The following is a 13328-nucleotide window of genomic DNA, read 5'->3' as shown; positions in this document are numbered from 1 at the left end:
CCATGCGAAGATGCGTCAATGGTGTGTCTTTCTAAAACAAGGTGAAAAGGGTCAAAGAAAGTGCGCCACATAGATCATTCTCATAAGACCTCCTAGGAGTGTCTGGTCGGATTGTGAATCCCTGTCCGTTCCTGCCGGCAACTTTGTCTGGTATTGAGTGCAGCATGTTTATACTCATTGCTCGCCAAGTACACCAGCAAGGCCTCTCAATATATCGCCGACTCCAATTCCTTCTGTGCCCACTCTTTCCTTCGCTTCCCGATCTCGCTCTTCCAACCTCTTTGCCGCAGTACCCAGCACACGATCCGCTACCCGTTCGGCCGTTGCGCGATACTGTTCGATCTTATGAACACCGTCTGCGAAAAGGTCGATATGCGGTTCTAGCGAGTCGGCGAGAGACGTGAGATGTGATTGTAGTGCTGTAGGCGAAGTGAATGTGAATGCTGACGTTGGTGGTTGTATTTGTGATGACTGGAGGGAGGAAAGTATGGCGGCTTGGGCGGGATCGAGGAGGGACGTGTCGATGTCGGATAGTGTAGGTGTTGAGGTCGGTATTGAGGGCGCGGGTGGCGGGGGCTTGGTTTTCGACGCTGATGCGATGGCTTCCCACGCGGCTTTCTCTTCTTCGAGGCTGCTTCGCTATTAGCATGGAGCAAATAAAGAACACGCAGATTCTGTGACGTACCGCTTGACTTCCTCCTCCAATTCCTCCAGTGTGGCTTTGTTCTTCTCGTTCTGAGGATTCGGCTTCTTTACCACAGGTGGTGGGGCTACTTCTTCCTGTAAAGCTATTAGCTCATGCTCTTGCCTCGATGGAATTGATCCCCATACCCTGCTGAACCAGTCGGAAAGCTCGGGTTTGCTTGCGAAATCGTCTATGAGTTCTTGTTGAATAGCTCGCGCTGCGCTCCTGTCAGTCTTCGTCTTGTCCGCCCTGCTTCGTTTGGACATACCAGCCATAATCGCATTCGCGTTCTTCACGTCGCCTGATGGTTTTGCTGGTAAAGCTCGCGATCCGCACCATGTCAAGAGCTGCTTCATCCGTCGTGGTTCGGGTAGGCTCTGCTCGATATATTTGTAGAAATCTCGGACTTCGACTTCTGAGTGCGGTAGCGCTGCGGAATTGTTAGTATCCACTGATCCCCAGGGGCGCTTTTCCATGCCGTTAGGGTCCTGTGCCCAGCCCTCCTGTGCATCATTGCTTGACTCACCATTCGACTGGCCGCTGTCAATCAGCGAGCTTGCCCTTCTCCCTCGCAAGCCTGTGCTACTCCTTCTCGACCCATCTTTGTTGCCGCCTTTCCGCATCTCTTTGTTCCTCGTAATAACTGGGGTGTCCGCAAAGGGCAGCATAATCTTTTGAGCGTTGGGATCGCGCTTCTTCGCGACCTGGATCTTGTTGTGTGTCGGCGTTTGCACGCCTGCATACGCGCTCTTAGGCTCTGGCTGTGCCTCTGGAGCTGGTGTGGTCTGCTTCTTCCTTTCCTTCTCTACGGGCGCGGTCTTCTTCGTTCGTGATTTCGCTGGAGGAGGTTCCGTAGACTTTGGTCGCACTTCCAGCTGCCTACTGTCACCAGATATGCGCGCTGAACGCCGACGCTTTCCCGAGTCTGAGGATTCCGGATCGGCTGCCGCGATTGACTGTTTCTTCCGCCGCGCAGTCGATTTGGCCGGTTGCGCTTCGGCAGCGCGCGCGAATGTTGCTGGTTCGTCCTCGGGTATTGGTTCTGGTGCTAACACAGCCTGTGCCTTGGTAGTCCTTCGCGACGACGTGCGACGCGAAAATTGGAAGCCATCATCGTCCTCGTCGTATGCAGCTGCCTTTGCTGTCTTCTTTGGCGCAGCAGTCGCCTTTTTGCTCGTCCCATTCACGTCCGCCTTTGCTCGTTTGGTCGTCGGCGCGGGCGCATCATCGTCGTCGAAGGCTTGTCTTGCGCTCCTTCGTCGCGTCGTGGGTCGGTTTGTTGCCATAGGAAGCGATTGGAGCGGTGGGCGCGCGAAGACGGTAGTCATGAGTCCAGTTGCTGCGTCACGGGAGTTTCGGGGAGTTGAAGTTCGGTCAAAGCGCGTGCATTGGCGCGACAAACGGGCGAGCGCAGACGGGGCGAGCTACGCAAGATGTCTGATCGGCGAGAGGCTGGTACGCGTGCAATTAGGTATGTGCCTGGGTATCCGGGGCTCGTAATGATTTGGCGGTAATGCGAATATCCTTAGGCGTCGGGCGTGGAGGGGAACGGTTGTCACACGGGAGCAAGGAAGCTGGTGTGTGCACCTGCCGCCAGCATCATCAAAACAATGGTTTTGGGACTAGCGCGTTCACGTGAGCCTTTAGCGCTCCCCACACCAACGAACGCTCTCACTTCGGCTGCTCTCACTCGGTCTTGGGTGCAGTAAGCCAAGGTTCAGAAGATGAGGATGGTTTGTAGGCTCCGCACCGGCTGCGCTGCATGTATATAAATAAAGTCTTCGTAGGAAGCGAAGGTAAAGTCGCTCAAAAACGCCCAAGAACAAGCGACTACCCGTGCCGCCAATCCATATGCTCTCATACTTTCATGACCACGTTACTCCAGACACGCCAGAACAATGTTGAATATCCAAGCCTGCCCATTTCCTTTTGTGTATTCCATTTCTTTTGCACTTCAACGGGGACTATTCTACATCCCAGCTCCAGGCATGGGTCCTTTCACACCCGGAGGTGCAAAGCTGCCCTCAATGCGGCGTTTCGCGTCCTGCTTCTCTTCATTGGTGGGGTTGTTCTTGCGCATGTCGGGAACATGAGCTGGTCTGTTGGGGCTATGGCCGATGGACATGCCGACGCGAATCTGTCGTAGTTAGTAAAGCGAACTCATCGCAAGAGGCGGCGACTTACAAGAGTCTCGAGAGCCGCGTTCGAATTGTCTACGAGGTCCTCGTCGTATCGCATCTGACCTGGCTCAAAGAGAACCAGCAACGTGCTTCCACCGAATTTGAAGTACCCCAGCTCTTCGGCACGCTTCACGTGCTCACCCTTCTTGCGCGTAATGACGGTGCTGCCTACCATCATAGCACCAATGCAGATGACCATGACACGCCCATGGGCGACAGAGTCAATGGGTACTACAACGCGCACGTTCTCGCCATACACGTCCAGGGCTGAGCGAATAGCCATTGGGTTGACAGTGTAGTATTCTCCCTCAATCGTCTTCGGTTCATCCATGACACCGTCAACGGGAATGTGGAATCGATGGTAGTCTTGCGGTGCGAGTCGGAAGATACCAAGAGAACCACCGTGGTAGCGCTTTGCGTCCTCAGGGTATGCATCACCAAGCAGCCGCTCGACAGTGAAGTCGCGACCCTTGACCCAGATAGCCTGTGCTGAGTCGATCGTGTTGAAGACCACAGTTCGGCAGTCGGAGGGGGAGACGATAACCCTGGGATCGTCTGGCGCAGAGCACGGACGCGCACCAGGCTTCAATGCTCTGTAGAAGAACTCGTTAAAGTTCTTGAATTGGTCTGTTGGCAACAACACCTCAGACATGTCAAGCTGATGGAAGTTGATGAAGGGCAAGATTTCCGAGGCTGAAGCAGGATCGTCATACTTCCTTCCTTGTTTGAAACTGAGGGACTTGAGTAGTTTGCGAACTGCGATCAGATTAGTATGCGACATGGAATCAACAAAATCCGGATGACATACTTCGCTTCTTCTCCATGCTGTTCGATTTGAGGCCCTTGTACAGCAATCGAATACCCAGACGGACGTACACGCTCATACGCTCTTCGTTGATCTGCCCTGTAAGGCGATCCTGGACAAGGATGTTGGCCGAATTTGCGCCTAGCTTGTATCCGCCGTATGAGATCTTGGTAATAACCTTGGAGTACCACTTGCGCTGGGCCTGACTCGAAGTGACAAATCCAGCCATGACAATGTTATTAACTTGTCTCCAATCTTGACTCGCGCATGTAGCAATGTGTGTAATGATATTAGCATCGGACCTCTTGTTCAACTTTGGTTGATGGCAGATGGGACATTCACGGATCTCGATAACATGTTCTTCTCCCTTTTCGTCTGCGAGATCATCAATCTGGATATTGTCGCCTTCCTCGCCCTCCTTTCCTAGTGTGTTTGTTTCAAGTACTGGGATAGATGTCGTCGAGCTGTCCTGGTTGATAGGTGTGAGCATTCCGGATGCTAACGAGGGAGTCTGCGTGCCCGATGCGAGACCGTTCTTTCGGGAATCTCTGGCCTCCGTGGCCTGGAGCTGGTCTTCGAGGCAGATGACAGCTTCATCGAACGTAAGCAGAAGGTCTCCATTGTGAGCATCCGCGAACCGCTCGAAAAAGCTGTCGATGGTCGACTCATGCAGAGTGGAGCCAAGTGTGTCGAGCATGGTGGTCAGTTCCACTTTATCCAGCAGGCCACTCTCATCGGCATCGTACTGCTTGAGCATAGCTCTCCAGAATTGCTGTCGAAGGGCCTTGTATGGGAGATACTTTGCGCGAATATAGAGGGTAGAGTTGTGCTTGTTGCCCCAGCGCTCTTTGTCCTTTAGCTCCAATGGGAGAGTATACATCTTCAAATCCTCATCGTCTACAGAGGACGGGTTGATGTTGACATCGCCAGCGACAGCAAGATTGCCGTTGGAGTCGGCTGCAGCGTTTGGCGGAGCACCCAGAGCTGTGTTAGATTCTTGCGCAGATAGTGAACCTGTCGAGGTTTCCTTCTTCAGAGACGGCCGGCCTAGACGAGATAGACTGTTGGTTGAAGCAGAACGCGAGATGGGAAGGCGGAAGCGGGATTTCTTAGAACTGCCCGAATCCGAAGGAGAGATACCAGGAGAGTCTGATGGCTCCGGTAGCCTGTAGAGTCCCGTCTCTGGGTCTTCCTGTGGGGCTGTGGAAACGGCCTTCTCGATTGGGAAATTGACGGTGCCGACATAGTCGTTGCCCGAGAACTTGTCCTTATCGATGACAGTGAAGTTGACAGAGTAGTTGGTCTCATGCCGTAAGACTTGGAAGATGAGTTTCTCGTCGAAGACAGGGTTGAGGTTGTGGCTGATGGTCTTGGTACGGTACGTCTTCTTTCCGAGGGAGGTTACGACGAAGGGGTCCATGTCGAAGGTGGTTCTGGTCACTGTTCATGTGTAAGTTTAGGCAGTAGCGCGCTGTGGGGGAGACTTACCATTGCGCTGTGGGGGCAGATCGGTACACTTCTGGATCTCCAGGAAGAGCACACCAGCTATGTCTCCCGTACTGGAGTATTCGTAGGCCTTCTTACCCTTGACCTTCCTCCTAAGCCTGGCCAGCTTGAGCTTCTTCCGCCGCTTCTCCCGCTTCTCGGCCTTCTTGGATTCGTCCTGGGCCTCGTCTGAGCTCGATTCGTCGTCTTCGGCATCGGTGAGGTTGCTGTCGCCGCGCTCTAGGAGGTCTTCGTCGTCTTCGTCGGGGCTCGGTGTCTGTCCAGCGATGGCGTAGAACTTCTGGAGGATCTGCTCGGGCGTGGCGGCGAGGTTGAGGGGGTCGATGAGGGAAAACTGGATCTGGATCTCGCCGGAGACGACAGACTTCTTCTTGCCGGAGCGCCGCGACTGCAGCGGGAACCATTGCGGCTCCTGCTTGGTGAGGCCGTTCTGGAACTGCTCCTCGAGTATGACGTCAAACTCGCCCATGTAGTCCTTCCCAAAGCGGTCCTTGTCCCAGCAGACGACCTCGAGCAGGAGGCTCTGCTCGCCGACGATGGGCAGTTCGAGCGTCTCGTTCCATTCCGGGTTCAGCTGCTTGTTTATCGTGGGCGTGGTGAATTTCTCGTCGCCGAGGGAGAGGACGAGGTACTGCAGACATGCACGTCAGCGGGAGTTTGGTAGCAGTTCAGACGGGGCAGGACTCACGGGGTCCGAGGTGCCGCTGCGGTCCTTTGCAGCGAGGTCTCTGCCCTGCGTCGCTGTTAGCTGGGGCTCCTCCGCGGGGAAGCGTGGGCGGGCGCACTTTGATGACATTGGCCCTCAGGACAAGGCCGGGCGTGGGCTGCTCGTTCATGGCGCGCAGTTTGGGGCTGCCGTTGCGGCTGGCGGGGACTGAGGTTGGGGTAGAATTGGCGCCGTTGGTGTAGCTCGACTGCTGCTTGAGGCGATGGGGGAGCGAGAGTTTGCTGGTAAAGGCTGGTCGCGGCATGGTGGGCTACGTTTAGGTGCACCCGGCGCCGGCGTGGCTACGCGTTCAATCGGAACGTGCTGGCCGGACCGCGGTAGCCAAGTGCCTAGGGAGTGCTTGACGTCGCGCCGGCGGTTGGCAGAACGTGGCTCAGAGCATGCAATATCAGGAGTATCACGAGGGTAGAAGAATCAAGGACGCGCTGCGAGTGCTGACGACGGCCAGGTCAAGAGTGAATTGAATTAAGCTTGGGGGCCGCCGCATACCTTAGTGTCGGTACATGTGCACGCGCAGCCAGCTGAAGGAGGGCAGGCCCGCAATGTGTCTCTTGCGGCGTCGATAGGAGCAGCGCCTGCCGGAACTTGCGGCTGGGCCCTCTGGATGTGCCTGTCCCATGTGTGATCGACGACTATGCTCGACTTCTATGCATGGCCCAAGACAAGACGGCCAAAAGCAAATACCGCCTGCTGCCAGTTGCTGCATCTACGCGCGACTCAGCCGCGAATAGTCAGAGCCGAGAACTGTCTTCCATCTCCACCCGAAACCCACCGCAAGGCATCAGGGCAGCCGCAACCAACAAAACTCAGTGCAGGCAGCCCTAATCAGCCCTGCGCGTATTACCTCGATAGCAACCCCTCATTCCGCGCCTACTAGCCATCCGAGCAACCGGCCGCCGTATATATAGCCATGCGCGCAAGCCTGTCACAAATGCCGCATATCCTATGCCGTCTCTGATGTCTCACTAACGCGTCGCGCTGACGGCTTCCGGGCCAACAACACATCGTATACATCGCGGATACCTATCTCGATTGAGATGCTCCGGGACTATGCTGGGCCCTTACACTGGGTCTAAATGGGGCTACTTGGGAGAGCCTGCAGCTCTACGCGAACCGTCCTGTAACAAAATCCTCTAACCGTATCAACACTACCCTACTGTACTCCCAAAGACCACCTTCCACCTTTAGCGGGGTACATGTGAACGAGTGGGATCCTGCCCAGCCCGCGCATCACTTCTTCCGATCTTTGCTGGGTATTGTAGCATCTCATCTTCGATGTACTACATGGCACCACAAATTATACTGCCTACGTCGTCAGCCGGGAGCTTGTGCTCGAATCTGTGACTTGTACCACGCCCGTCGCTTGGCCCGATTCGTCAAGTTTCTGGCTGCCGTCAATTCAACGCGCGCCTTGGGCGCCTTGCATGCCGTCAGATACGTCGTACCAAACTCCAAGACGCACAACGACTGCGGGTAAACGACCTCGTTGGTGGGGCTTTTGTTGGATACTGTACCGGCAGTCGCGATCCGCACGCGACGTCATACCACCTCTCCACATTCTTGGTCCGCCCATCCGTTCCGCGAGCCGTGGCTGATGACGTGGCTGTGGCTGTGGCTGTGGTGGGATTTACTAATTGCATCGTCTCATCAATAATCAAGGGACACCATTGCAGACTGTCATGCGTGACAGGCTCGAACAGTCGATTCAAAAACAAGGCTTCTTGTGGTAACAATTGATGTTGATTTCATCGTCGTCCAGAAAAGTAACACTCTTCTTTGCATTCCAAGCCATCGATAAAGTACATGTCCACAAATCTATCCAACGTTCGTAAGCTAGACTAATTACCAAGAATCTCTGGAATATCTCGCACATGAAGCCTTCCAGATCCTATCCCATCCTATTTATTTCTCTCTTCTAATTATCTATGTAGCGATGAAGCGTGAACCTCTTGCCGACTACGATCAAACCGCGTACACGACTTGAAACTTGGATCTTCAGTGTTTCCATCTGCTGAGCTCTGTCAGGGTGTTCGTTGTCGCCAGTGATGAAGAAGGTGGATTTGGAGGTTGGGCTCCTCTCAATCGTTCATGAGGTCGGACGTATGAAATTCGATAGCGCTTTTGCGATAGTGGTGTCGAGGGCGCTGGGATCATAATGCCATGGTCTCCGTTGTAGACTCTCCTGGGTTGTCCTTGTCATCCGTATATAACTGCAGAAGTCCCGCCCAGGTACTCCAGGTAGCAGGCCTTTCTCGCATTCCGCACTGTCTCGTCTCGTCCCACTCCCGCTGCTCGTGGCACGAGTGCAGGTCATGTTGCAACGCTTCATCAGCATGAGGGCGATTGGCGAGAAGTTACTTACGCTGTCTTTCAGGTCGTCTGGAGATGAGTCGGTCGATCTCGCGGACTTTCCCCGGCTCTGGAGGGCTTTGCCGCACAGTTGTACCACTTCCTTCGTTGCGCGACCAGCATGGAAGCTCTGCATCCAGTCGGCTGTTCTCTCCGCATGCAAGATTGGAGACAAGGTAATTTGTGCGCTTATCGTCCAAGGCATTGGTGTTGTTGTTAAATGCGATTCCAGGACTTAGGGATGGACGAACATTCTGGTAGGGTTTGTCGGTACCTTGCGGAATAACATGTCTCAAAGAGCCATGCCGGAACTATGGGCTTGATCTTCTTCCATTTATATATACTTTCTTGGCTTTCTTCCGAGGAAAGGGCAACATCGATATATAGGCGATCCCTGACGGTACGTAAAGTCATGAGAGGTGTTCTACTCGACTCGAAGAGTGGGTGTATTTGAGCGTGTTGAACTCCAGTAATGAGCTTGACAATGACGTGTATAACGTCAGCTCGAAGGATCCGCGGCATACGCAGAGACGCGCTCCGATGAGGCGTCAATTCCATTCGCTGGGATGTAACGGGCGATGTCGTCCACGCGAATGTCGATAACCCGCCCCCTCAAGTCACCGCCGAAAGGCACGTATGCATTGAGAGTGGCAACGAAAGCAAGCAATGTCATCAGCTCACTTACTGACACTGGCTCTTGATGAGACTCTCGAAATGCTAATAATGCGTAGCTCTCCCCAGACAATTTACTAGCGCTTTGCCCGGCATTCTCTCCAAGACAGTTTCCCTTCCATAGGAATTTATATACGTGGGATGCGAATATGGCATGTCTACGTCTTCGTCGTCAACTCTTGTGGACTGATGGAAGCGTTTTCGTGCAGCCTCAGCGGCACTGTGGCACAGCCCTAAGAGTAGAGGGATGCGCCGGCCAAAAGGAATCGGCCGCCATTTGACTGCATTGTGGGCGCTATCGTAGAGTGATACAAACCCCAAGTCAGGCATAACAACGACAAGGTGACAGGGTATCCGTCGAGTGTTTATATATAGCGATGGCTACTACGGCTTCCAGGCCACAATTGTAGGCGTCAAGTGCGTCGACAGTACATTGTACTGAAAGTTGGCTTGGCAACGGTAACAACACTGCGATGCATTGGATCGAAGCTGGTTAGCTTACACATGTAGATATATATATGGTTGGGGTTGCTTTGAGAGAGGCGCGATCTAGTCTCAAGGCTCGGTAATGGGTGTTGCTGGTCTCTGAAGAGGTGGCGCTGGCCTCTGCATAGGTGTTTCTCACCTTCTTATCTCGTAAAGAAAAGAGTGGTAAGGTACGTCGAGGATGGGGCCAGAGGATGCGATAGGCTGATTGGTCGCGGTTCTGCACGAGGAATGCGACATGGTAACAGGTGCAGCATCGCCGACCTTCCTCAAACGAGGGAATATCACATAAGAGCATGGGGGAAGCTCGTCCTCATATATGCGTCTAGTCTCTTGTTCCTGGGCGATGGCATTGTCTTCAACGTCTTCGGCTGCGTAGTTGTTGGTAGCTAGCAAATCGCAACGTTCCTCGTAGGGAACATTGGTAGTGGTACACCGAAGCGGTCTGCTTCATACCTAGTATATAAAGACTTGCGATTCTCGTCTCGACATGACTCCGGGGTGGGGATGATATCGGAGTAGCGTTCTGCTTGACATCTTCATGTCTTACTTTCCCGCCTTGAGCTTGGTGTGATGCCCCCCTCACTTCGCCCCCAGAGACCTGGCGTGGCGTCGGGTCGTCGGGGGCAGGATTGCCTAACCCACTCTTTTCGTTTAGCCACCAACCCAGGTCGGCGAAAGCACCGCAACCAGAGCTCTGGGTAGCTGCGCCGCGAACGGCAGGTTTCTCTTGTAGAATGGCCTCTCACATACGTGGATGATTTGGATGTATGTCAAGGCCAGGAACTCCTGAACGAGAGGACTGCCCAAGCAAGTACTCCTCGTAGCTATCTCCGTTCTCGTTATCGACGGTTCCAGATTTGGATGTCGAATTTACAGTCGAGAAAACAAGTCCGGCAAATGGAATCGTGTATATATTATTGGGAACGAGTTAATTTACGGTGAAGCTGTGCGGATCTAGGGAACGCAGAGAGAATGACCTTGTGGCGATTAGCATATGACGTATTAGCAAGTTTGACAGACTACATACCGCAGGGCACATCAACAAGCTCGAGCGTTGAACGCTTGCTGGGATGGTCCAGACTTTATATAAAACTTCTCGAAGAGCAGCAGTGTTTCTGGTGGGCGATTTGACGTGCCGAGCGAGGCCAAAAAGCTAGTTGTCCATGACAGTGGGCTCCTGACTCTTTCTCGGATCATTCCCATACCCCCTAATATTGTGCGGATTGACCTGTGGCAGCCTAGGATGGATGAGGAAGGTCCCGACAACAGTAGTGCAAATGATATGGATGTTCATGGGCACACTAGATGTCGGATTCACGCTTGACCCCTAAATCGGAGGCTCCGCGGGCGTGATATCGAAGAACAGTCAGTCGAGTAGGCTGACGAGCCTATTGCGCAGACATTGGCAGCGGTAGCAGCATACTGTGCTTGGAGTTGAGAAAGCGCTATATATATATATAGGTCTGAAGTATTGCCAAAGAACGCAAGATGTGGCGGAGGGATTCAGGAGCAGCGTATATACAAAGTTATATTGGCGCTCTCGAAGTTGCGAGAGTTCTGGACTGAGCATGCCTGCAGGAGCTCTGGACGATGGGGTTGGGAAAGCCGATAGGAGTGGCGCAGTCGAGAAAGCCGCGGATGGCAAGAAGCTTAACGCAATAGGCGACAAAACTGCCTCTAGGATAATTCCGCGTAAGGTGACGTCGCCATGGAATCTGTCGAAGGTCCAAGACCTGGAGAGTGGAAGGCTAGGATCGAGACATCGACGTAATGCTTTATGACAGCAACGGCTAGCTCGGCGCAAAATAGTATTACCCTCTCTTCCGTTCAAAGGCGCTCGTCCATCTTTTTCGTCTCTCCGACATTATGCGAATGATGGAACTGAAGGAAGAACCCGCACATCTGGCGGGACAGACTTGGTAGGTGTCATATCCATCGTCAGGATCAGACATAAGCTTCTTCACCGAGAAATTCAGGCCCAAAGTCGATTCCAATCTTATCGGTACCTAGGGCTCCAAATACCGGCGGATCATCAGCGTCATAAGGGGTACGGGGTCGTTGTCAAGTGCCAGGTGCGATAGGAGCAGCAACGAAAGCAAGGGTCATGTTCCAGGCCCCGTGGCAGCCCTCTGCGCCTAAGAAGGTGGCGCTATATAAGAACAGAGGAGATGGGATATAAGTGAATGGAGTGTAACGGTCCGGGTGCGTATTCAAGAAGTTTTCGATACCCAGTAACAGTGAGCACGAAAGGTTGATCCGGGCAAACAGTATGTGTCAAGAACAGAGTACGAGTCCTCTGGTCAGCAGACAAAGGATCCTATGAGGGGGCATGGGCCAGAAACAGAACCGGAAAAGAACACAAGGAGACGTATATATTCTTGATCAGATGGAAAGTATATGCTTCGAAGAGAGGGAGATATACAAAGCAACATGTAAGACATAGGAAAGGAGATATGATAGAGACTTGAGTGGGAGAGAGGCGATATAAATACCTATGCCTCAAGCAGCTGGCCATATATTTTTCGGTGTAGACGGCAATGCAGAATGACCACCCTTTCCGCGGCAAACAACATCAATGCGGCCACCGTTACCCGCTCACAATTCCAACCACGTAGCTGCGTGACGGAACCTCATCCGCTAACGGTATGCAAGAAGATGCCAGATGTTCAGACCGTAAGGCAGGGAGAGTGCCAACGCAGGAGCATCTACGCGGAGTCATTGGAGTCCAATGCGAGTGCTGAGACAAACACCGTGTATGTATGCGTGCCCGCATTGACTGATGCAGATTCGCGGCCGAGACAACACTCACCGCCTTGCGACTTTGCAACTAGGCAATAGCATATGCAGATATACCCCACAGCTGGAAGCGGCTTCCCTAGACAGCGACGTGTATGCCGCCTTCAGTCAAACATTGATCAGCCACCGCCAGTCGCGCCCCGCGCAGCAATTGCCAGCATCTCGCCGATCTGACATTTCCGTGTATGGAGTAGATATGAACTCCGGGAGAAATCTCGACACAGATTTCCATATGCAGTGAGCATCGCGAATCATTGAGGGGTCGATGTCGAATTGATGATGTGGTGGAGAAGGGAAGTCACGACCAAGCCTCTGGAATGGCGCCACATCCGCGCTAACCGCATTCCCGTACGCACTTTCACCTTGATAATCAGCCCGCACAAACAACATCACATTTACCACACTCACGGGTCTCGAATCGAAACCCACAAGCTAGAAGATGCGTCATGTAAATTCCGAACCCAAACATAAGGTAGCGAACCAACAAAAGCACTGGATGAGGGCCGTGACCCTTGCTCATTTTGAGACTGACCGCGCATGTCCACTATCACAGTATCGTGACAATAGCCGTAATGAGCGCGTATCGCATCACATCGTATCGCATCGCGTCACATCGTAGATCGATCTGTGCCCGTATTCCAAGGGCAACAGCAGCCGGACCAGTTCGTCTTGGCCGGCCCGAATACTGACTGGCTATGGAGAAGGGGGGGAAACCAGAGTGTCGGGTTTGCCAGAAAGTTGTCCATGTTTGTGTGGGTGTGCACGATGCTGGTTCCCTTGCTTTGTTCCCGTAATTGTTCCGCGAAATTGTCCCTTTGTTTCTTTCTTCCGGAGACAAGGTTGCTCCCGCACTCTGGGGTCCGATTATGCAAGGTGTGCGAGCATTGACTTGTTGGTTGGGACCGAATTGATTGGCATGGCTTGAGTCGTTGCGACTGGGACGAGACGATTTGTAATATGATCTGATGAGGGGAGATGATTGGGAGGTTAAAAGTAATTCATCATTTCACTACATATCTCACACATGCTGTATACATACGAAGGCCAAAAAAGTGCATGCGGCGGTGAAAATAGACTTGGAAGAACAGGTAGTATTAGGAAAAAAAGCTTCTTTTGGCA

The 13328-nt window shown here is 53.1% G+C and overlaps 2 protein-coding genes across 2 annotated transcripts; both read right to left on the bottom strand.

The window, feature by feature from the left end:
- Positions 1–174: 174 nt before the first annotated feature.
- Positions 175–2013, bottom strand: J4E78_003044 (uncharacterized protein; the record flags this gene model as incomplete). The annotated part of the gene is made up of 2 exons (XM_049363687.1): positions 175–631; positions 686–2013. 2 exons carry the CDS (start codon positions 2011–2013, stop codon positions 175–177), a joined length of 1785 nt encoding a protein of 594 aa, XP_049224352.1.
- A 641-nt stretch (positions 2014–2654) lies between these two features.
- On the bottom strand, positions 2655–6147 carry J4E78_003043 (uncharacterized protein; the record flags this gene model as incomplete). Its single annotated transcript, XM_049363686.1, has 6 exons — positions 2655–2822; positions 2870–3621; positions 3674–5110; positions 5159–5807; positions 5865–5909; positions 5962–6147. 6 exons carry the CDS (start codon positions 6145–6147, stop codon positions 2655–2657), a joined length of 3237 nt encoding a protein of 1078 aa, XP_049224351.1.
- Between the last annotated feature and the right edge of the window lie 7181 nt (positions 6148–13328).

The sequence above is a fragment of the Alternaria triticimaculans genome (assembly GCF_023758025.1).
Source record: "Alternaria triticimaculans strain BMP 0046 chromosome Unknown scaffold_3, whole genome shotgun sequence".
NCBI lineage: Eukaryota > Fungi > Ascomycota > Dothideomycetes > Pleosporales > Pleosporaceae > Alternaria > Alternaria triticimaculans.
This window is presented reverse-complemented; position numbering and strand designations above follow the sequence as displayed.